Consider the following 26976-nt stretch of genomic DNA (forward strand, 5'->3'; position numbering starts at 1 on the left):
AATATAGTAAATAAATATAGATATATAAATGATTATACTATTACCAAAAGAATGTATAAGGCTCGGCAGTTATGTTTATCCAAAAGTAGCAGCAAACCAAAACCGTTTAAAAAGCCTTAAAAATACGTGTAATGTCAGTAAATATCTAAATATGACATTTGCTTTGATAGATACATCATATAATTTCCACCCACCCTAGATATTTAAGTTTTACACTCCCTGGCAAAACCCTATGGACGCCACTAATTTAAGGACTTTTTAAAATTCAGCCATCAAAGAAGGGAAACATATTAAATTTTCTATACTATCATTGCTTGCGACAGTCAGACCATCAGACGTAGACCATACCTACTCTTTGAAGATTAGCTGCGCGCGTCTAAAAATATTGAACAGTTATAAATGTCATAGTTTATTTACATAGATTAGGCAGATTGAAAAAGTATTCATCCACGGAAAAGGCATATGCAAATTATTATATTTTTGTCCAAACACTAGTAGGGAAATTTGATCTAACGGGTGTTTTAAAGACAATATTTAACTTTTTCCAGGAGATTTTCTAACAAACGCATATTTTTTTAAAAAAGAAACAATCCAGTACGGCTTCGATACCGATTAACATCCGCTGGATTAGAACCAGTACAAAAAGATAATGAAAAATTATGTATTGCGTCCATTTACAGACCTTCTGTCCCTGTTTTAATCTTCATTTTTTTTTATTTTGATATCCGCGGAAAGCTGACTATAATATTTGCGATAAATAACTTTTCTGTTTGTTCCAATAGCTATCCTAAATTCTTGGTTTATGGTATTGCTATTACCAAATTGACAGGCCTGTTTTGATGGCAAAGACGCCTGAAAAATGGAATATTGTTAAAATGTCAAAATAATCAATAAGGTGCCAATAACTTATTCATATTTTTAATATTTTCTTTATAACAAATAATAGTGCTTGCTAAATTTTAAGAAAAATATTATACAAAGAAATAATGATCACAAATAAACTCATTTTTGGGATGTTTTTATAGCATTTTTAATAGCATAATAACGAGATTTTTCAAATAATAAAACCCTTTTTCCCATTTAGTGCTATTAATTTGAAAACAGGTCAAATTATTAACATTAAAAATCCATAAACTGATGCCTGATTAAGTTCTTAAAACTGTACAGAGCCTAATTATCTCTTTAAACTATAAGATATATCAAAATAATGCTTTTTAACACGAAATATTAGAAATTATTGAAAGGTTTTTAAAATAAATGGGTGCTATCTCTGAACATAAGCCAAGCATATGTTTGAAAAATTACCCTTTCATAGGAAAATGGACAAGTTTGGTATCTATCTATCTATATAAATATATATTCATTTATCTATACATCTAGGAACATGGTTATATGGTAGATATATTTATCTAGTAATAATGTTGATTATGATTTTGACCCTACCCCAAACGTAAGAGTCCCAAACGTCAGAGTGGACAAACGCAAGAGTCCCAAACGCAAGAGTCCCAAACGTCAGAGTGGACAAACGTCAGAGTGGGACAAACGTCGGAGTGGACAAACGTCAGAGTGGACATTGCTTAAGTAAAACATCAGAGTCTATGCTATTTTAATTATATGACAAAACTATGACTCTGGCTGCAGCACCCTAGCCTGCCTAGCCGCAGCGCTCGGCCCCCTAGCCTGCCTAGCCGCGGGCGCTCGGCCCCCTAGCCTATAACCTAACCTAACCTAATCATAAAGAAAATGACTCTGGCTGCAGCACTCAGCACCCTGGCCTACCTAGCCGCAGCGCTCGGCCCCCTAGCCTGCCTAGCCGCGGGCGCTCGGCCCCCTAGCCTATAACCTAACCTAACCTAATCATAAAGAAAATATAAATGTTTTTTTTTTATATGGTAATGATTATAAAATCGAGACTCATACGTTTTACTTATAAAATGTCCACTCTGACGTTTGTCCCAAAAATCCTGCGTTTGTCCACTCTGACGTTTGTCCCACTCTGACGTTTGTCCCACTCTGACGTTTGGGACTCTTGCGTTTGTCCACTCTGATGTTTTTCCACTCTGACGTTTGGGACTCTTACGTTTGTCGTGGAACCATTTTGACGTATCTATTTGAAATGATATATAATTTTTAAAAAATATGTTAGTCCCTGTCATAACTGTAGGGAAAATGTCATAAAACTATCTTAAGACTAAAAAGATAAACTCAATAATTTCTTCTATTTCAAAGATAATTTGTGTTAGAAAAAAGTCTATCTCGCTTCGCCTCTAGCTTCAAGGGGCTTGATCATTTACCGACGTAATGGAAGGAAGCATTTCTGAACTCCACCAATGGCATGTAGAAAACTTTTCTGAAAAGCACAAGTCACTAAGTCCACTTGATTTGGAGATTTACTTACTCATTTAAAAGATTTTTTCCCTCCATTACTTGATTTCCTCTCCTGCGTTTATCTATCTACACATGATATATATTTATCTATCTATCTATCCATGAGGGTACCCTGTGAAAAATGACCTCTTGATAGAAAAATGTATAAGTTTAATATTGGCATCTTAACCTTTCTGACCTGCAAGGATTAAAGCCTTTGGGTTGTCTCACAATGTTGTTGGGAAAATTGTAACCATTGATACCAATAATATAAAGTAAATAAATTAAATGATGTCTTCTTAACGGACAGAAAAAACATTTAAAAAAATAGAATTGAGATTCATTACTAACTTTACTCTACCAAAACAATTTCAGAACTTAAATTGTATTTTTTGTAAGAACACTATGGCGTTCAATGAAACAAATAGTATGTTCCTTCATTTTTCTAGATATTAGTAAATGTATTTATATGTATATTGAAAAAAAGAGAGCTATTTTTTATTGTTTCACTCTAGATTAGGTTAGGTTATATTAGATTTCTGTGATGGTAAGCTAAAATTATTTTACTATTTTGTAGGCAAACTTTAAAAATCAGCAAGGAACACATCGTTAATGCTTGTTTAAGTAAAGTGTACTTATTTTTTAAGATAACTTCTAAATACAGTATTTTATTCTAAGACTCTAAGTCAGGGCTCGGCAGCCGCGCGTAAGCCATCTACAATCCTCAGGGAAATCAACCTATTACAAGTTTTAAAACAGCTGGAAGTCTATACCTGACACAAATATGGCAATCACTCTTTTTTTAAATGTCAAAGCTTCCAAACGGGTTATTATTTGAGGCTTAACCGCGGCTGCTGGGCCCTTCTTTGAGCAGATGATTGATTCATCGTACATTGTCCAATCCATTTATCCCTGGCAAAATACAAATGTATCCTTTGTACTGAACATTTACAATAGTAAGGCGATGAATTTTACTTTCCATTTAATTAAGATTCAGACAAAGAGATACTTAAATTGAATAGGTCTTCTATTTTTGCTAAGTTATAGCGTCTTTCATAGCCGACGACAGAACGATGGACCAAATAAAATTATGCTCATTGGTTTTGGAAGTCTAACAGACTTCTTTCCTGAAAAGCAGCCCCCCCAAAAAAATTGCTTTTCTATTTAACCTCTCTAACGAACAGGCAGACAGATAGACAGACATTTCCAAGTAGAAAGTAGCTTCGTATAGATTTTAGCGGAAACGCCCCTAGCATATAGTAACTATGTATTCTAAGAGGTAAAACAGGCAAAAACCATCCATAAACTGGAATTTAAAAATAAAATAGCATACAAATATTTACAGTACCTAAATAATTATACAGTTGAATAACGGACAAAAACTACTTCATAAATCTGGACAGCTTCGCATCTAAAAGATAACGTAAGGTTGGTGTTTTTTTTCTTGATAGAATAAACTAACTCATCTTTTTGTTTTGTTAATCTTATATTGATTTAAAATCTATTGAGTAGAAATATTCAACATTTCCGCATTTTTAATTATTCAATTCATCGGTCACGATTGGTCAGACGGTTATAGACAGTTAAATTTCTCAAAATATAGCAATTATTTCTCAAAAACAATAAACATCTTAAAACCATCCATTCTGATCCAGTAGCCTAAAACCACCCAAGGGGCTATGATTAGCTCCCCTTAAATGGAGATATCAAACAAGAATACCTTACTACCCTATATAATATGATATCTACCAAAAAAATACATACATTGAATAATCATCGCTTTTTAAATAATCACTGCATTATTGATTGGTTTTTTTTCTAAAAATTCTAATTTTGACCTATTTTACATATTCTGATAATGCCTGAAAACTTGTGTTTGTTTCTTTAATAAAGAATGACGCTTACTTTGAGCGTATTGTTGTGCGTTTGGTGTTTATTTAATACCGTTAGATTATAATTGTATGTAATAGCTAAAGTCAATAGATTCAAATTTATCAAAGGATTTTTAATAAAACTTTTTTGAGAAGCCTTATAACTCATAGCATAACTGACAGACAGACGGACAAAACAAAGTGCGAAATGGCGGACAAAATAGGTTATATACTAGCTTTACTGCTAAAAAGGTCAGTCAGTTTATGGAAACATCTTGTTTTTTAAGTCCATCAAAAATTAAAGACGGAAGTATTTTATTAAAAGAAGTAACAAAGCAAGGAAGACTTAATCCAGAAGTAGCGAAGCACCAAAATAAAGTTTCAGTTGTAGCATTATATATGGACTTACAAAGAATTTTTTTTATTTGAGAAATGCCCAGGAAAAGAAAAATACTCCATATTAAATTTCAGTAATCTTTTGAAGAATAATTTATAACAATCACATCCACCAATTAGATGTCTTCTATGACATTACCGATAGATAAACGGACAAAATAGGGTTCTTGTAAGATGAATTTTTACAAAAAAAATTATAAGTTATGAAAATAATTGTGCCCCTATAGCTGTACAGACGGATAATTAGACATACAAAGCTAGCTGTGCAGAACTTAGAATCTTCGCAACTAAAAGATTGTTTAAAAAAAACATTATTTTGAATGCAATAATGATTATTACAAAAAAATGTTTTCATAAGTAGCCCAGCTGCTTAATCATAAAAGAAAATAACATAGTAAAATGTTATTTACTAAGTATATTTGCGATTACTTTTATTTAATGAAATCTTCCAATTTTTAACATGTACAAAACGGCCTGCTGAATTGCTTCAAGATCCATGTCAGATCTATATAGGAAATAAATGTCTATAAACGAGCTCAAGTTTTCCAAGGAATATATGATTAAAACTCATAGTGCTCCAATAATCCATAATAAACTCTCATTGCCCAGAACGATAAGACCCATTATTTTACTTTATTAAAAATAAATTCATTTTTTTCATTTCATGTTGCTATTTACCTTATATTGATGTATTTAATTTCTAATCATAAAAAAGAAAATTTAAATTTATAATATGATAAATTTAAGAAAACTATGTTTTAAAAGAATTCGATTGTGGCGACATTTTGTGTGTTCAAATATTAAACTAAAATTGTAATCATCATCATTAACCCTTTGGTGATGGTAATGTAAAGAAAAAAATATAATTTAAAAAAATCTTTTAAAAATCATCTAAATTATTAAATATTTACTTTCTTTTAGATAGTAATGCCGGGTGAGGAAAATAGATTTATTGAGAAATAGATATGCATATAGAAAACTAGCCAATAGGGAGATAATTATATCGAGCCAACTCTAGTATAGTTTATATAATAAAAACAGTAAGCTTAAATGGTTTATGTTGTTTTATAACAACCTAAAAAGTTTATATGCGATGCCAAAATTGATTATTTATCTTTAGATTGTGTTGTTTGGCCAGGGATCTTAAGGGATAAGACAATAGACGATAATTGGTGTAACTCACCGATCAAGATAAACAAATTTGCCCTTCCTTTTATACACTAAAAGCCAACGAATGTTAGAAAATGTTTATAAAACTTTGTGTACCAATGTTATTTAAAATCCATTGTCCCTTCTTTTATCCCTGGTTGTAGGCTTACAAAACTCGAAGGATAGAGAGATAGATGTGTTGTTTAGAGCTTTGCTACTCGGTAATCACCATTTTCAGCATTAAAAGTATTAACTAAGTATTCTGTTTGTTCTGTGTTAATACTCTTGAGTCTTTAAATTTCCTAATATTTGAGTTTTTTTGATGGATGTTGTAATCCCTGTTTTAAAATGCTTTCAGGTGTCCTAAGGAATAAGACAATAGACACTGCTAGATTTGACCACCCAATCAAGATTTAATAATATTAGTCAAAGTTTTAAGTAGGGGAGGGCCGGATACTTTTTTGTCCGTATACTGGATATCCGGTTGATTTTTAATGCCGTATATCTGGTTCCGGCCGGATATCTGGTCAACATTCGATATCCGTCAAATTAACGGATATCCGGCCGGATAACTGGATACCCGGCGTCAAAAATCAGCTGGATATCATGTAACCGGATAGTTTATATATCCGGTATCCGGCCGGATAACCGGCCAGACCGGATATCCGGCCCAACCCTAGTTTTAATCAGATAAAATGTTTATAAACTTTAGGCACCAGTATAATATTCAGTCCAATATCCCCGTCCACCCTGAATGCTATGCAGTTAAAATGTGTAACTAAAGAGTTCTAAGAAATCTGTTACAGTTTCACATAATTATCACAAACAAATTTTAAGTAGCGAAGCTGCTCTTCAGCTTTTAAACATATGACATGCTGGTATTTCAGTTATATTGTGCTAGATGCTGTGCCCTGTCCCTAACATCTAGGGGCTCTGTTTTCTAAATGGTTTAAAATATCTTTTAAACATTCCAAGACATGTAAGAAGCTTCCTAAAATGGAGATCTTAAAAATGAATATTCATTCATTATCTCCTTCCTTAATTTTTTTTTTATCAAGATAGACTTGTATTTTTTTTCTTTTGAAAGGGTTCACTTTTCTTTCTTAATAAATGTAAAAACAAAAGATAAAAATAAAACCAACCTCTTTTGTATAAGAAAATGCGCAAATTGAAAGTTAATCGTCCATGTTTGATAATTATAAAATCCATTTTGATTTGAAATGTCCAATTATTAACAAGGTACAAGGACACCGCAATATTAATTTTCTAATTATTAACTTTTAAATGGTTATCTTTGGGGTTTGCGCTGATTCAAAAATTAATTGTAAGAGTTAATTTAAATCTATTGATTCCGTTTTATTTCAAGTATCTATCTATCTATCTATCTATCTATCTATCTATCTATCTATCTATCTATCTATTATATTAGCTAGCAACCACAAGTAAAAGTGACATGGGAATTTAATTTAATGAGTTTGCAAATATAAAAAAAAACAATTCTACTTTTTCTTTCTTTCTCACTTTCTTTACAAATTTCACTCAACTCCATAAATAAAGGAAGAGGTTATTTAGAAATTAACATAAAAAAATATTGTCATGTTTAACATCAATGATTTTTTTTGGATAAATAAAAGGCAGGGAGGAAATAGACATTTGCATGTTAATTGATTACGTTCTCTTATTCGTTGGCTCAACAACTTTGGGGCTTTTATTTTATTTTGTTTGGTTGGTTTACTAAATTCTAGCAATTATTGTAATCTACAGAAGGAATAAATTTGTGAACAGATATTGGAAATGTCCATCCTTTTATCAGCCATTGTCTTATCCTTTAAATCTGTGCTAAAAAGTAGTCAAGAAAAATCCCCACTGCTTTTGGCCATGGTACTTAATTCTGTGGAGTTTGTAGTTTATATTTGTAAACTAAAGGATAATCTTGTTTGTTTTTATTTCAAGAAGGCATAAGTTTTCATGAAAGCTAATCTTGTTCAAACAGTGGCATGCACAGCAATTTACCAGGGGGATTTTAAACCATTAGGAGGAGAAAAAAGGAGATGGTAGACCTTTCCAATTTTAATTTTAGAGGGGTGTTTAGACATCCCTGTACACCTCCCCAGTGCACGCTACTATAAAAATCTAATTAACATTTTTGGATGCATTTGGATGCGTGTGTACTTGTTTATGCACTTGCACTTAATTTTCAATTATTCATTATGCACACATTTCACTCGACATTAGACAACCCCTCAAGGATCTTAGGGGATAAGACAATGGACGATAAATTGATGCAAACCCCTAATTACAATAAACAAAATTACCCCAACAGTATATCAATTTTGGTAATTTAAAGCAATCATTTAGACACTTCAAGTGTTTACCAACAAAAATCTTTGGGTACCAGCATAATTTACACTCATATGTTCCCTTACTCCCTGCTACTTTAGACAACTAAAACTGGTTCTAAAGGCTTTTTAAACCAGAATTATAACACATAACTTTATATTTGACTTAAATAAACACTTGTCTGTGATCGTTTAATATTAAAATGCCTTGAAAACTTTTTTGTACCTATAAATTATAGGTCTAAGATTATGATTTTAATTATTAAATATTTTACAAATTTAATTTAATAAAATACTGACACGAAATCCTTATAAAAAGGTAACAGGACGTCTGTCTGTTTGTACCGAAGGATCTCGGTAACCTCTGAACCGATTTGGTTCTCCTTAACAGGATAGCTTCTCATATGTCCAGAGAAGGCTTATAATTATTTTGGGGAAGGGTACGACCCCCCTCCCCAGAGAAATCGACAAAAATAAAAATAGAAACGCCGCCCTGCGGACATTTTTGCAATTCGCTAAAAACATAACTAACACCAACTATCGGCGAAAAAAACATTTTTTGGTAAATAGCTGATTTTGAAATAGAAACAATTTTACGTGTTCCTTGAGGCCTCTAGGGGCGAATCCGCTAGAACTTATATACAACAATTATTGTAACTTTCGACTATTACACTCAAAGAAAAGAGGGAAAAAAATAGTTGACCATAAAACTTATTTATGATTCTTTTTTAGGTAAGTTTATTATTGAGAAGTCCAACGGGGCTAGAGCCTTACAGGGGTAAGGCCGTGTAAGAATGTATATAAAGGGGAGGACAGTTTTAAGGTTCATTTATAAGTTCAGTGGATATCTAAATACTTTCTCTTAATTTTAAAAAGTATCATAACAATTTTATTTTATCATTTTATCTCAAATGGTATTTAGTAAAATCTTAAGTAGCCTTATCAAACATATTTCGAGAATAGTAATAGCCTTGCTGTTTTGAGCGAAGATTTTCTATACTTAAGCTAGCCGTAGTCCGTAAAGGCTAGTTTAAATTGTTAATTAGAATAATTTGTTACAGAATTTCCGTTAAGACTTATAATCAAGGTTTAATATTAAAGTCGTTGTTACTTAATTTCTTAATGTTCGTTTGTCTGACGGTCTGATCTGCTAAGCTTCAATTTTATGGATGTTATTATCCTTGTTTATCTAGCACGACATGACTCTTTCTGCCTATTTAAAAGTATTTTTAATTTGAAGATAAATATGTTGAAGATATCTTGGGATAAGAATAAGGTACCATAAGAAAATATTGTTATCTTAGCATTAGAAAATTAATTGAGCTTATCATAGGTTCTGGAAAGTTTTAAAACTATTTTAGGGAAGGGTGCCACCACCCTCAAGAGAAATAATAAACCCTGCCCCAAAAATCTACATTTAAAAATTTGTTGTAAACCTAAAATTGAAGTGAGAGGGGTCGACTTTTCCCTAGCCTCAAGGGCCCCTAGTCCTTACAAAGATAAGATGAGTGAAGCTTATTATATGAAATTAGTAGTATGTAAACTTACTACTTCTTCATAACCTAGTTAAAATTGGGTATGCATGCATTTCCGCAAGTTATCACATTCATTGAGTCTTTATATTCACAAAGATTAAATAAACTAATAATTTATTCGTGAAGTAAAGGGCATTTAGTTATGGTTTTTTTTTCATATTGCAGTGGGACAAAGTGACTCAAAAATCAGCCATGTGACGTCATAAAAATAAGGTAGATGAGAGGAGAAATGGGAAAAAAGCTCGTAAAAAAAGATGTATAATACCACATTTCTATGACGTCACATGGCTGATTTTTGAATCACTTTGTCCCACTTCTTCATATTGTATTTGGTTCACAAAGTTTTTTTTCATGGAAAGAAAACGAAGTTAGGGGTTTCGTCGTATTTTCACAGTAGCTTTTCTCCTATATCTAGCCCCTGCGGGGCATATTTTCTAACCTTGTGGGGCAATCATTAACAGTTACTTAACCTAACCTAACCCAAAATATCCTTTCAAAAGCTACTGTGAAAATACGATGAAACCCACAACTTCGTTTTCTTTCCATGACCCGACATTTTTTATGCCTATTTTAGGTTAGGTTAAGCCAGGGATAAAAAAAATCCCGTGAAAATGGGGAGCCGTACAGGGGCTAGAATTTAGTTTTTTTAACATTAGAAAAAAATTTGGTGGTCAATAAATAGCTTTTAGTAAAAGCGCTGTTTCTTATGCGATATATATGCGATTCAGACGATTGTAATATGGGATTCATGTGTGGAAGTTAACGCACATCCTGAATTTATACACTAACATTCATTTTTACAATTACACAGATCTCAGTGTTCAAATGATACTACTCAGTGTGTGTTTTTTGAGATTGTATTTTAATAAACCTTTAAAACTCTAGAAAATAGTGTTGTTAAAAAAGCAGTAAGGGAGGTGAAATGATACAGGTGCCTAAAGTTTTAAAAGCAATTCATCTCACCCGTTTGCTGAATATTTCGCAATCTTGATTGGTTGGATCAAACTCTCAGTGTCCAAAATTCCAATTCGATAATTTAAACATGGACTAATCTAATTGATTTATTATATTTAGGGATGTACTTTTATCGTTCATTATCTTATTCTTAGCTAATGATAATAAAGTTATGTCTATCAATAACGATTATATACTAAAATGTGTTGGTTTAAGTAAACACCCGAAAGAAAAGGCATCTAGGTATGCAATCAGACAAATAGGTTGCAAATAGCCCCAGTTGTAAAGTTTACATTTAATATTCAGATGAGAGAGGTAAATTAAATCTAAATGATTATTTCTATAGCTATCTTCTTTTTAATTTTATGTACATGTTTTATATTTATCTATCTGAGGTTTTAAAAATCTTAAGTGATAAGATAATGGATGATAAATGTATATCCTAATGCAAATAAACAAGGATACCCCTACAGTAGATAATTTTTTTATGTAAAAGATTGCACACAGCTAGTTTGAACATAGTTTGCAATGAAAACCAAATAAAGAATGCTATTTTGGATTTACTTAAGCTGTCAATGCAATTAAATAGATACTATGCTTAGAATCTACGTCAGAATCATCATACCAAAAATCGAGTTAATATGATAATTTGAAATTTATATCAGTTAAAACAAAATAAAAACTGATTGGGTTATTTCCCTAAACTGTTTTAAAAAGCCAAATTTTTTAATACTGACTTCCTTAATTGAAAATTTTATAAATGAGTATTTTTTCATAAAAGCTTAAGAGATAGGAAATAGATAAGAAAATAATGGTTTTATAGTGACATGGGTTTAGAATTACAGCTATATCTTTTTATCTATCTTTATACATATATGACTATGTATGTATTAAAGCCATATAAGCTAACCATATACAAATAGACAATTAAACCCCTCCCATTCCGGCGGTTGCCATTAAATATTACCAATCAAATTTGTTAGAATTAAGATAAAAAAGGGAGAGAGTGGACTTTCATTAGCTAAATAACTTTGGGAACTTTTATCTAATCTTGATTGGTTGGTAAAAATTAAAATTATAAAATACAGAAGTGTTATTTTTATTTTTTCATAATTGAGGAGATATACAACAATTTGTCCCCAAAAGGTCCTGTTAATAAAGAAATAAGGGAAATCTCCACAAAAAAATTCCGCCTTTTTAAAAGCAGCACTGTAAACCACATTGCTCAGACATACAACGTGAGTTTTATGTAATCAATCAAACAACTATAACAAATGAAAAATATTAGGAACCTTTTTGTCGATTTTTTACTTTCCTTATCCAAAAAAAAAAGTATTTTTTTTTGTAAAAATGGTTGGATACTTTTTTGTAGTATGATATCTTGGCCTTCGTAACCGCCTCTTCAAGCCCAACAAGTGAGAAAATAATCAAAGAAACAAAAATTAAAAGCATAAATTAAAGATATTGTTTGAGCTACTTAATTAAAATGTCTTATTTTGTGATTAATTAGCAATTTCTATAAAACATTGATTTTTTTCTAGAACATTGTGAAGGTTGGCTAAAAAATTAGTAACAGACAGAAACATTCCAGTAAAGCTCCTTGATTCTTAAGAATGGGTGTTTGATGGTATGTATGTGTGTGTGTGTGAGTGCGTGTGTGTGTGGGTGTGTGTTTGTGTGTGTGATGTGTGACCTTTTCAAAGCCAAAAACAAACAGAGTTGTACATTCAGAGAAAGTGTTTTTGGCTTAGAGTTATTAGACTTAGAGACTCAGTTCAAATAAGATAAATACAGAAGCACGACCTTTTTCTGAAAGTCATATTTGTACCTAGAAATTGGGCTGTTTATTACGCTAGTCCCTAAACTTTTATGGTAAAGTTTTCTTATTTGTTGCCTTAACAACTTTAGAGATTTTATTGCTTTATGATTAGTTAGTTCATTAAATTGAGTGTTCAAATGTTTCAAAATTATATGTAATTTACAGAAGGGGTATTTTTGTATATCAATTTAATGGCCATTGTCTTGTCCCTTTAGAAAGAATGGTTTTGGGGATATAGGAGGAAAAATGTTCATCAAATTGTATTGCATAGTTTTATCGTAAATTTAAAACAAGGGATCTCGAGGGATAAAATAATTGACGATAAGTTGATGTACATTTTCGATGATGAACAAACCAATCAGAATTTTATGAAAGTTCATTAAGTCTTAAGCCAGGGATTGATAGAGCGTGATTACAAAACTTTGGATACCATTTCATTCTTTAGTCCATCGTCCCCTGCCTCTCTGTTTAACCCTCTATTTTGTTAATACTTGTATTGTTTTATTCATTGCACGGACTATTTTTACTCCAACACTTCCCTACAAAACAAAATACATGCAAAAATACACTTATATACCCATGTAATGCTTGCGTGGTTTTTTTTTATTGTAGCTCAGCTACTTTATAATCTACTATAGTAGCCTGTTCCTTATCTTTATATCTAGCTATAGATTGATATGAAAAAAAATCTGAATATAACTTATATAAGGGGGGGGGGGGGATGAATGTCTTGTTAAATCTACATTAGGACGCTTAGGCTATGTTAAAATAAGGTATCCATTTTGATTTTACCGTGTTTAAGGCTATCATACTCCCTTTAAATAAAATGCGCCACACCCTCCCCCCCCCAAAAAAAAACCCAGACAATTAAAGTCTACACTACAGATACCTAATGGAAAAAACATTTCTATCTATATTTTTTTTTTATATATACAAGGATGACAACATCTATCATGTGAAGCTCTGAAACGGTAGGACAAACGAACATTAACAATTGTAGAGTGTCAGAACTGAATAATTAGAATATAAATGTATAAAAATCGAAACAAATTGTAAGTAAATTTTTTGAGAAACTGCTTAAATACAGGATATTGTTTAAAGACATACTTACATTTTGAGTACTTGATTATAGAGATGCTTCGCTTATAACATTGTACTTTGTTGTCCTAGGAATCAGTATTCCAAAAAATCAGATCAATCGGATAATTTTATCACATAAAAATTTGTTGTTAAAAAAAGTTAAAAATCAACATGTTTAAAATGAACGTCATTCTGGTAACAATTATTCAGTTTCAACGCTTTTTAAATCGTATCTAACTACTACAGGAATCACTCTGCAGAGTTTGGAATCGATAGGACAATTCTAACCTGTTTAAATTATCGAAAAGAGATAACTGTTTGTGACTTACGGACCTACAGACCGACCCTAATTATAGAAAAGCTTTTTAAAAATACTATATATATTTATGGAATATGGATCCCAATTATCTATCTATTATTATAACTGTACAGTATACAAACAAGCCCAATAATGGCTGAAAACCAATTTAACACTGTCGCATGATTAGCCTATTGTGGTTGGAAAGGAAGTTCATTCTGCAGTACATCATAACCAACCATCTACCTATCTCTCATATATCTATTTATCTTTTTATAAGTAATTTTTATTTTTTTTTTGCCTTAAAGTTTACAAAGTACATCTCTCTACGCTTTTCTTAGCTTGGTTGTAAACATATACATTCACTAACAATATAAATTTTCTGAATTATTTCTGTATTACAATTTACTGTCAGTTGTTTATTTTGTTAATCTTGAGAAATTTTCCTTGAATTAAAGAAGTTATTCTTGCTGCGCCATTTACAAACATAATTTTTCTTGTTTATATCTTAATACATTTGACAAGGATGATAAGTTTAACAGTCAGATGGATAAAATTAGTTGTTAGTGGTTATACAAATCTTCACACAAAATTTCAGTGGTTTATCTTTGATAACAGATATGACGAAGACCAAACTGCATTACTTTTGTGCCACTTCAGATGAGAGGAGAAGTGGGAAAGAAAACAACTAAAAAAGTGATAGAGAATATGACGTCAAAAGTGGTGCAAAAGTAATGCAGTTTGGTCTTCGTCGATGAGAAAAACAAATTCAATGTATTTCAGAACATAGGGAATCTATAGAAAAAATTTAGTCGTCTATTTTAAATAGAAGCTGAGAAAATCAAGTTTTCCCGTAACTGACGTACGGGTATTACAAATTATAGAGTAGCTTCGCTACTAAAAAGGAAGTATGATGAAGCGCCACCCTTTTATTATGTTTATTATAAAAAGTCAACCTATTTATGTACCCATTGTACAAAGACAAATAATGTTGTCATAACAAAACCACAAAAAATGTAAACAAAAAATCTGTTTAATCAAGTATGGCCTAAAAGGATAACCTAAGATTGATGTATCCCACTAAATTCTTGATCAACGTGGCAAAACTTGTCAACAGTCAACCTTTGATTAAACTACCTTTTCCTAGAGGTTCTTTTTCCTCTCACATTTTATTTTTCCTGAATGAATCGCTCAAATTGTATTTTTTTTGTAGCAATGAAGAACAACTTAACATTGTAGGTGTCAATTTTATATTACAGGAAGGTTAGGCTGTATTTTGCTAAGGTTAAAATCATTATCATTATCTATCTATCTACTATACATCTTTTTATCTATCTATCTACTGTATATCTTTTTATCTATCTATCTAACAAATAACATCCGATAAAAATATATTTCAATTAATTACAAATTTTTTAAAGACAAGCTTTATTTATGTCTTAGATTGCTCCCTCCCCCCTAACCTATCTACCTTAAACTGTCTACTGTCTACCCTTTACCAATGTAAACTTACCGATCTTTTTGCCCTTTACAATGTTGCTTCTAATAGGTCCTTGTTTATTACTGTTTTTGGGAGGGCACAACCACCCACCTAAGATAAATCACCCCTAGAAAAAAAATTAACCCCCCAAAATATTTTTTTCTTTTTAAAGCTAAAAATGAAAGTGATTGGGAGGAAAGTCCCCCCCCCCTCAATATAATGCCCTTTAAAGGATTTTGGGGGCGTTGCCGCTGGTACATAGATAAAACAAAACAATTTTGATAAATGTATCAACGTTTACATTTTAACATGTTTTTCATTTTAATATAATTCAATCAAGACAGCATTAGCATATTAAAACAAAGGAGTGAATTTCAAATTTTAAAGGCAAAGCTTTTCTGTAAATAAGATTGGTCTAAAAGGTCTTTAAGTGCTGACACTCTTTACAATTTATTAATGATTATTACATTATTGGCAATATATGTTTTGTCTAGCAATTTGAATGAAAATAATCAGAATTTTAATTAATTTTCTTATAATTATAAAACTATTAATCTTTCTGTCCCTCAATGACTATGATTATTGGTAGCTTATATTAGACCGTGGCTCAACACGAAGCGCATCCACTCGTCGTCGGGAAGGTGATAGGTTCGAATCTCGGTCCGACACTGAGTCATAACTAAAGACGTTAAAAATGGTTACTACTGCTGTTATGTCAGGTGCGCGACAAAAATAGTTAGAGTAGGGGGAATGCCTTGGCCCAAAACTGGCGCAACTCACTACCATGCACAGTTAGGACTTCTCAGACAAAGGTCGTGCAATCAAAGGGTTGGTTGTCTGATTGGCAAATGAACGCTGTACACCGCAATCATAGGGCTTAGGGCTGACAACCCTATCCCATATCCATAAGAATAGCCACAGTGTTACAGAAACACTGACAAATTGTCAGCGGCCTATGCTCCCCCTGGGGAGTGAAAAGGGCTTGTGTTGTTTATATTAGACTACTAATAAAGTAAACAAAGAATATTATATCATCCAGAGAGACGAAGCTAAACAAATAACAATAACTTATACGTTCTTCCATTTTAAAATAAGAAAAAATAACTTGAAATAGTTTTAAAGACTTTCTATTAATAATTAAAAGACACTATGCAAAGTTTAAAATTCAGAGAACTATTCTTACCAAATCTTGTTAATGTAGTGCGAGAAATCGCAGTCAACCCTTCGATTGCACGGCCTTTGCTCGAAGGTCTTATTGTGCAAGGTGGGGTGGGGGTGGGGGTATGCTCGTGACCAGTTTTAAACTTTAGCGTAAAGCAAATACCAAGTAAATTCACTGTTTTAAAGATATTAAATGACATACACACTACACTACATAATTATTTGGATGAAATGGGTTTAATAAATTGATTACTCAATTTTTTTGGTGGGAAAAAACTCGGCGTCCAAAATTGCGCAAGGCATCTTGAGAATGGTTGAAATTTTCGCCAGAGAATTATACACGGATGAATGGATAGATTTTAATACAATTTTAAAAGTGAAGCTTTTAACCTTTAGGGTTTGTGACTCTATAAATAAAGTCTGGATATGAAAGTAAGACCATTTAAGCTTCCATAGGTATTTTGGGATAGATTTATGTGGAATTTTATTCAAACTTCAAAATGAACTATGTACGTTTTTAACTACGTACGTTTGTCTGACTTTCTGATACTATGAGCTACGCATAAAAGACGCTGTCATCCTTGTTATTTATTAAATTTTAGTGAAGCTCAATCCTTAAACTCCGTGGGTCCAAACCTTGAGGCGCCCTTATATTTGTTAATTAGGCCCCGTGGTAATTAGTATCATTAACAATACAAAATTATACCTTTCCAAGGGTAAATTATTACTCTGGGTTTAATACAGAAAAATGAAATAGCAAATTAGGATAATTATGTCCTTAAATATTGAGAGAAAATATATTTTACGTTAAATAAAACACATTGGTCTTTAATTGGTAATAATCATTAATGTCAATAAAAGTGGTCTTGGCTGACATAATATCGATATAACGTTAGTATAATGACAATATGACTTCTTACTTAATACTTATATTCAGGGATCGGAAGCCTCACGTAAGCCGCGTGTAAGCCTCAGTGAAATCGGGATTTTATCGCTATAAAATTTAGCTTGATGTATAAAACGGCTCTTTAGCAGACAATCCTTCTTTCTTAATTTTTTTTTTCTGCTCACAAGCAGGTTTAAAACTGAGGCTTATGCGCGGCTTACGTGAGGCTTCCGATCCCTGCTTATATTGATATTGGAACTTGACAATTTTTGCTAAACTATTTTTTTGTTGGTTAAAACCCGCTCTCCAAGATGAGTCAATTATAATTTTTTTCGTCCTTTTTCGCCCCTCTAATTGGAATACAAAAGTAAACTTGTTAGTGGTTAAAATTTTGACACCAAGGATGAGTGTAAAAAAAAGAGCCGGTTAAGCCCCAAAAAGGGTTAATTTTATTAACGTCGTGAGCCTTTAAAACACAACAGAATGTCGTTCAATTAGTTTTAAAAGCATTAAAATAATTGAGAATTAAGTAAATAGTCTAATTGTGCTCAAATTTAAAGGAACAATTAAAGCGAGGCTGTTCTCTAATAAATCGATAAATTGATGTACATTCAAATGATGATACGCAAAGTTACCCCTTCTGATTACAATTAGCGGTTGAAACGTTGAACCAACCAATCAAATTCAACAAAAGTCTTCAAAGTTTATGCCAACGAAAAAGAAAATATTATTATAAAACTTTGGGGACTAGTGAAATAGCCCAATGTACCTGGCATTTTAGGAATGCCAGAACTGTGTAAATCTTATGCAGGTCCAATAGTCATGTAAGACAAACGAACATCTAAAAATTAAGAGCGTATTTAATATTCAATATTATTTGAAAGTATGAACAACATTTCTGTATAATTGTGAATTCGTTTTTAGACTTGATTTTAGACATGCTTCGATCATAAATGAATAGGATAAAACAATGTTAAAAAAGGACATTCTGACTTATCAATATAGAATCACTATACTTTGCAAATTGTACTTGACTGTTTAAGGAATCATCATGTCATGTTTGAAACCAGTAGAACAATTCTAACAATTATATTCTACGCTAAATGTAGAATAGCTTGGCTTTTAATATAGTAAACAGGGAAAATCCAACGGGAAAAATTGAGCCGAAAGCTAAATTTTAACTAATCTATATTCTAATTCAAATTGACGTTTATGCATTGATGTGCAATTTTTATTATCTTGCTTAATTTAACATACCTTTATTTGCCTTTCACTAAAGACCCTAAATTGGTCATAAAATCACTTATACTCGTGAACACTTTTATTTACTGAATATGTCACAAGATGATCTTCTTTTTATAGGTTTCTCTTTTCTTACTGTAATAGTATTACTTTGCAGTTTTTAAATGTCTATAAATTTCCCCATTCCATAACTCACTTAATCCCCCCCCCCCCCCTGATGTTTTGATTTAAATATTTGGTTCAGTAGGTCTTAGTAGAAATAAAGTTATTATAAACAGATTGTAAAAATAGATATATTGAGACGAAGACCAAACTACATTACTTTTGTGTCACTTTTGATTCCTGTGACGTCATAAAATGAGGAGAAGTGGGAAAGAAAACCCCTAAAAAAGAAATGGAAAATATGACGTCAAAAGTGGTGCAAAAGTAATGCAGTTTGGTCTTCGTCATATATTGATAGTAGTGTTGCTTAGTTATTATGTTAAATTAAAAATAGCATAAATTCTGCCAAGACCATAAGACACTTTCTACAAAAAATAAAAAAAATAGTACATAGAAGTCCAAAAATATATTTAAATTAAATGTAAATTAAGTTTGGATAAAATAGAAAGATATGTATATCTAAATAGACAGATTGATAGATGAGAATTTTATCAGTAAATTAATGCAAACATTATAAAATTAAACTTTTATTTACTTCTTTCCCGAAAGAAGATCAAATTCTTAATTCCAAAAGTATATATTGACAATATTTAAATTGACAAAACTTTTAGATTAATTTTTCAATGGTGTTATGGAAAAGACAATGGACAATAATTAGTGTATATTTATATTAAACAAGAATCACCCTTCTGTTATGTAGATTAAAATTATGGGTGGCAAAGTTTGGACACTGTTGGTTTGTACAACTCAATAAAGATTTGATAAAAGTCCCCAAAGTTTTTTACTGACGAATTAAAGAACGTCTTTATAAAACGTTGAGCACATTATACAATTTAAAATTAAAATTGCCGAAAAAAGCCAAAAAAAAGTAAAATTTCACAACTTATGTCAATATACAATTTTAAAGTCAATTATTCTCAAATTTAGATGCCGCCGTCGTTTTCTGATTTCTTATTTCTGTGTGCGTAAAAAATAATCGACCCTGACCCCATCAATGCAAATTGTATCATTAATGTGCGTACAATACAACAGAAATTAAGCTGAACTTATAGCTTTTAAGTTTTCTTTAGATTATTCATTCAACATTCACTCACTGGAAGGGGGGAGGGATGAATAGCATTAAGATATCCCTTTAGTAGAAGAAAAGCATACGTATACATTTTCTAAAATGAAAAACTTAATCATTTTTGTGACTAGCCATATCTTACTATTAATATTATAGATTTTTAACATTTTCTGAACACCAAATCGCATTTATTTTCTTTGCATATATACAAAGCAATTTCTATTTTGAGATATGAAAAGAAAATGGTTCAGTCAGTCAGTCATGAAGATCGTTTATGTCATTAAATCTCAATCAAAAACTTTTTTATTTATGAATACCAGGGATCTAAAGGGATTAGACAATGGACGATAAATTGGTGTACACCCCCCGCGAAAACCTTCTATAGATTCAAATTTACAGTAAAAACGGTTGAACACTGTTTAGATCAACTAATCAATTCACCAAAGTTTTGAAGCCAGCGAATGAGAAAATATTGGATAGGAACCGGTTCTCATCCATAGGAAAAAACTATGTCTAGCATCGTATTATATCCTTCGGCACCACGGGGCTAAAAAAACTAGTTTTAATCTCATAATTGTACATTCTATATCCGCGGAAAGCCGTTTATAATACGATGAAAGAAATAACTATTCTTAAAACTTTGAGTACCAGTATAATTGACATACTAGTGTCCCCTCCCTCCTTGATGAATATATTGCATTATTAGTATACTCCCTTTATTAAAATTTAAACATTTTGGAAGATTTTTTAAGCGAAGTTTTTTTTACTTCGTTAAGATGACTCTTATCGTAAGTTTAGAAACGTTAGAATTGTCCTTTCAATTTTAAACTTGGAATGATTCTTATTAAAGATAGGTACTATTTAGAAAGCGTAGCAACTCAAAAATCAGTACTAGAAAAACTTCATTTTTAATCTATTAATCTAAGGCGCAATGTTATAATCGAGGCATCTCTATAAATAAGTCTTAAAATGTAGGTATGTCCCTCTAATTATTATTCGCCTCTTTTTACTTTAAAGTACCCCTAGAAGAGTAGCTATGCTAAAAAAAAAGTATAAAAAAACAGCATCGCTTGCGCAATACATAATGATTTCCAGAGTTCTGAAATTGATATTCTAAATTTGATATAATTCTGCACGTTTTAGAATATATGTGTGTAGGTTGAAGAACACCAGGGATAAGACAATAGCAATAAATTGATGCACATTCCCAATGATGATAAACAAAAATCACCCTTTCAATGTATGCGAATGAAAGCTCGAACAAATTTAACAGTGATAGTTTGAACTAAAAGTACCTAACGTTTAAAATGAAAGAATTAGTTTATAATTTTTTTATGCCAGTATAATTTACAATCCAACTTTCCCTCCTTCCCTAGTAGTACATGCACAATTGTAAAAGAGAGGATACAATACAATTCTTTTTGGTATGTGTTTTTGTATCATTTAGACGGTGTATTTATTTTTAAAAATATATAATTGTTTTAAAAACAAAAATCTAAGCCAAATATTAATTATTATAAACTTCACCCCCCCCCCAAAAAAAAAAAAAAAATATTCCATGTTGAAATGTTTTAGTATTAATCATTTTCATTGGGCTGTTATGAAATACCCCATCACATGACCCTCAACTTTCCTAGAACCTGATTAATTCACTACCGTTAAAAGTTCTTTTCTTCATAAACCAATAAAAATATTCATTTGAATTAAGTTGCGACAAGATCAACCATTTACAAGATCTTAAAGGATATATAATGTAGTAGTCTACAATAACAAAGGGAGAGGGGACAATGGACTGTAAATTAAAATAGTACTCAAAATTTTATAACCAAGTTATTTGTTAATTCAAAAACTTACGGTTTAGAATTTGATTGTTTTGTTCCAAACTAATGTGTTCAATGTTTTAACCAATAAATAAATTTTTGATAATCATTATTTGGTCATTGGGGTTTTATATTTATTTATTGTTCTTATCCCTTTATATCCCTGAACAATAAGGACAGTGTTAAGTTGACAAATGAGTAGAAATTTTGACACAACAATGATTGATTTTCATACAATCTATGCAAATATAGAAATATATACATAATAGACTTTATAGTTATAGAAATATAATTTATAACATTTATATTTATAAAGTATGATTATGTCTAAGTGTTCATCTGTTTGTTTGTCTATTAATATATCGCTAATATTGTTCTCCTTTAAAAAGAAGCTTTTTACGTCGCCAATCTATCTTAGAATTGTACCTTTTCCCAAGTTAAAGGCGGAGCGAAGTCACCATTGTATTTGTATAATAAGCAAATGTAGCATGCATAAGATTGTTTTAAAAAGATATTAAGAAAAACTATACATTTAATTGGAACCATAAATTTCTCCTCTTACTTCTTTAAAAAAAATTTATCTCATATTATGATATTTTAGGATAAAAACATACATGTATTACTCTATTTATATCTCTATTATGTAAGTGTATATTAATGTTATGTATCTATTTCAGATAAAGATCACAGGAATCTGTTGTCTCCTCTCCTCTGCCCTCTGTGTAGTGGTTACTATAACAACTACAGTCATTCATATGAACAGGTACCATCATTATATCTATCTATCTATCTATCTATCTACCTATCTATCTATCTATCTATCTCTCTCTCTATATATATATCTATCTATCTATCTATCTATCTATCTATCTATATACATATCTATCTATCTGTCTATCTATTTATCTATCTATCTATCTATCTATCTATCTATCTATCTATCTATCTATCTATCTATCTATGTATCTATATATCTATCTATCTATCATTATATCTATCTATCTATCTATCTATCTACCTATCTATCTATCTATCTATCTCTCTCTCTATATATATATCTATCTATCTATCTATCTATCTATCTATCTATATACATATCTATCTATCTGTCTATCTATTTATCTATCTATCTATCTATCTATCTATCTATCTATCTATCTATCTATCTATCTATCTATCTATCTATCTATGTATCTATCTATCTATCTATCTATCTATCTATCTATCTATCTATCTATCTATCTATCTATCTATCTATCTATCTGTCTATCTATTTATCTATCTATCTATCTATCTATCTATCTATCTATGTATCTATCTATCTATGTATCTATCTATCTATCTATCTATCTATCTATCTATCTATCTATCTATCTATCTATCTATCTATCTATCTATCTATCTATCTATCTATCTATCTATCTATCTATCTATCTATCTATCTATCTATCTATCTATCTATCTATCTATCTATCTATCTATCTATCTATCTATCTATCTATCTATCTATCTATCTATCTATCTATCTATCTATCTATCTATCTATCTATATATCTATCTATCTATCTATCTATCTATCTATCTATCTATCTATCTATCTATCTATCTATCTATCTATCTATCTATCTATCTATCTATCTATCTATCTATCTATCTATATATCTATATATCTCTCTATCTATCTATCTATCTATCTATCTATCCATCTATCTATCTATCTAGACTGCAGACACTACGAGAGTGTGTATACCAGAGTTCTACAAGGACGTGCACCTGCTTTGCTGGAATCATTGATCAAAACTCGCTTCAACATCATGATGGTAAGGTTTAAATTATTTTGTCTCTAACATTTCCACCAGTCAAAATCAAGATGTGGTAATAAACCTATCAATGTTTAAGATATCGTTTTATGCCAATTTTTTTTATTTTCCTGTTTTGTAGCTATTTAGTCAAATAGATAGATAAATGGATAGATAGAATATAGATACTAACAAAAATTAATTTAAGAGTAAATATTTGATTCCTGGTTAGCTAGAGATCAAAGGGTACAAAATTCTACAAAATTGCACTAAATTAAAATTAATTTATATTTAAAGGGACAACGCTTTTGATGTTTTATTAGGTCAGATTTAAATAAATATTAGTTGATTTTTTCCCATAGAAATACCATTAGAATACCAAAAATATGATTAAATTTAATTTTAGTGGCTAAAGACTTAGATTTTATATTTCTTAATGGTAAAAGAAGTCGGTAGAAAAAAGACTAATAAAGTTAGTACTATCCTTTTAGGATAGAAAATTATACAGGGAGGGAGGGGACATTGGACTGTAATGTATACTAGTCCCTAAAGCTTAATAAAACATTGTCTCGTTTATTGGCTTCAAATATTTGTCGGCTTTAATTATATTTTGATAAGGTGTTACAAACGGCCAGTATTTAATCTCTTTGAGAAAACAGTAAAAGTGTCGAACTATGACGTCAGAAAAAATTAACAATTAACCAATAAGAAGCCAGTATTTACTGTGGTAAAATATATAGCGGCCTCTCATTGTTTATTTGTTAATTTTTTCTGACGTCATAGTTCGACACTTTTACTGTTTTCCTCATTGACCAATAATCTTACAAAGGTTAATTTGTTTATCTTATTTGAGACCATACTTCTATCATTCATTGTCTTATCCCTGAGATCATAATGTTTCATGTCAAGTACTCAAAATTGCAGGATCATTCATATCCTTTATAAGTTTTCATGAAAATAAAATTTTAACATAAATTAATTAATGGATAACAATAGAAGACATTTTGATATACAGCCCTCCTTTGCTGTAGATTACAAATAGTAGTTAAAAAGACTTTGTAAAAGGTCCCCAAATTTTTTAGCCAATAAATGACAGAACGTGTTTATGAATCTTTGCGGATCCGTAAATCAAAATTAATTTTTAAAAGTATTAGAAATGCAGAATACTTTTTAAGCTAGGCATCTCTATATATACATTGTTATTTAAATTCTTGAAAATATATTACGTCATGATGACCTTTTTTAAAAGTGATCAAGGTGGTTTGTCCAACTGTGTGACTTTTGTGTTTCACTTCAAATTCATTCTTGTTAAATACATTTTTAAAAAAAATTTGGAATATTTAATAAACATTCATTATAACTTAAAATTTTTAAACATTGATGTAGGGGTTTGTTTAGAATGCTGACTATTTAGTGAAGAATTTGGTTAGTTTATACTTGAGGACACAATGTTAAAATTAACTTGCTATCTATCTGTTTATCCAACTGGCTATCTATCTTTCTATCTAATTGGCTATCTATCTTTCTATCTAATTGGCTATCTATCTTTCTATCTCACTGGCTATCTATCTTTCTATCCCTCTGGCTATCTATCTGTCTATCCAACTGGCTATCTATCTGTCTATCCCACTGGCTATCTATCTCTCTATCTCACTGGCTATCTATCTTTCTATCTCACTGGCTATCTATCTTTCTATCCCACTGGCTATCTTTCTGTCTATCCATCTGTCTATCCCACTGGCTATCTATATGACTATCCCACTTGCTATCTATGTATCTTTTTTTGGTGACTATTTATATCTCTCTTTCTATCCAGCCAAGTATCACACAATCGAAATGTCTTCATTGCTATCTGACTGGCAATCTAAATATCTTGCTGGCTATCCAACTGCATAAATTTATATCTGTTTATCTATCTATCTAAATAAGATATAAGTTACATGTCCTTTAACCCTGAGTAAAAGTATTATTATAGGCCTTTTGTATAAATGGCCGCAACTAACATCTACATTCGTTTCAGTGGTCTAGCATTACAGTTAAATTAAAACTATAGCGTAATGTACGAAGAAAAAGAAATAAATCAAGTTTAATTGTTTAATTTACTACTATTTTAACCCTAAAAATTACAAGCTATTTAGTATAGAAATTAATACATTAAGACTTTGAAAGGTAGACTTCATTTTTTTTATCAATGTTAAAGGAACACTAATCGCTCCTACGCCTACGATGTCTTGTTTTAGTAAAGAACATATAACTCTCAGGGTGGCAGGGGCTGTAAATGATACTGGTACCCAAAGTTTTATATTCACTCTTTATTCTTTGGCTTAAAAACTTATGGTACTAGTATTATTTACAGTATACAATTTTGAATCCTGGCGAGGTATAAAGTTTGTATTTAGTTTTTCATCATTGGGAACTATATTATTTTTCGCCCATTGTCTTATCCTCTAAGATCCCTGATAGCTCATGAGGCCTTCGTATATCAATCTTCACATCTATCTATTTATTCATTTATTTATCTATCTAACTATACCGATTTATATCAATAACTACCTCTTACACAAATCTTTTTTCTTTATGTAAGTTTTAACTTTGAAACCCTAAATATAACCCTTCTTTATCTTTTTGTTCTATTTAAATATGCCAATATCTAAAATAGGAATATTGTATTTTTGCTTCAAAATATTATTTTCTTTTTATCTATCTATCTATCAGTCCATAAAACAATCTATCAATGGATCTGTTAACCTTTCCATTTACATTTCTTTATCTATCTATATCTATCAATTTATCTATGTCTATTCACTATTGAGTTATCTATCTATCTATTAATATATTTATCAATCTATCTATCAATAAATATATCAAACTAGTATATATCTGTTAATTTTTCTAATTTACAATCTAGTTCTTTATCCATCTATCAGTGTTATGCTTCTTTTATATAATCCATCTATCTATGTATCTTTGAAAAATATTCAATTTTCCGGACCCTGCACTTTACACAAAAATATAAAAATGTAATTTTGTTCAACTCAGTTTTATTTCAAGAAAAAGAGAGAGGACATTCATAGTTAAAATCTATATATCTTAATTCCCTCCTAAAATTCTTAAGCTACCAAAAACGGAATAGATTCACACTTAAAATGAGAATTAGATCAATTTAGCATTAATTAATTGTCCAGTAGGATATATAAGGTGGAAGGAATTTTAATGTTAGGGGGAGATTTGAAATCTGCATAAAAATTTAAGGATTTTTTATAAAATTCGTTTTTTGTATAATTCTTTATCTGAAAGCGGAAATAAAATTTAAGTTAATTTTGACCAATAGGATAGGTGGATTAGAAACTACCTGCGCTCTAATTGGATAAATGATGTACGACACTTAAGTTTCTCTAATTAGAGCGCAGATAGTTTTCAATCCACCAATCACAGATGTCAAAATTAATTAACTTAAATTGTATTTCCGCTTTTAGATAAAGAATTATACTAAAAAACGAACTTTATAAAAAAAATCCTTAAAATTTGATGCAGTTTTCAAATCTTCCCCTA

General features: G+C 30.7%; 1 protein-coding gene across 2 annotated transcripts in view; it reads left to right on the top strand.

Moving 5' to 3' along the window:
* Positions 1-26976, top strand: part of LOC145329787 (uncharacterized) — a 122017-nt gene that overhangs the window by 68842 nt on the left and 26199 nt on the right. For both annotated transcript variants that reach the window (XM_080174182.1, XM_080174183.1), the window contains exons 7-8: positions 22303-22388; positions 23348-23445. In XM_080174182.1, coding sequence (XP_080030308.1) covers positions 22303-22388; positions 23348-23445 — 184 coding nt within the window. The remainder of the gene's footprint in view (positions 1-22302; positions 22389-23347; positions 23446-26976) is intronic.

Source organism: Acartia tonsa, chromosome 10 (genome assembly GCF_053477335.1).
Source record: "Acartia tonsa isolate MP-2025a chromosome 10, ASM5347733v1, whole genome shotgun sequence".
NCBI lineage: Eukaryota > Metazoa > Arthropoda > Copepoda > Calanoida > Acartiidae > Acartia > Acartia tonsa.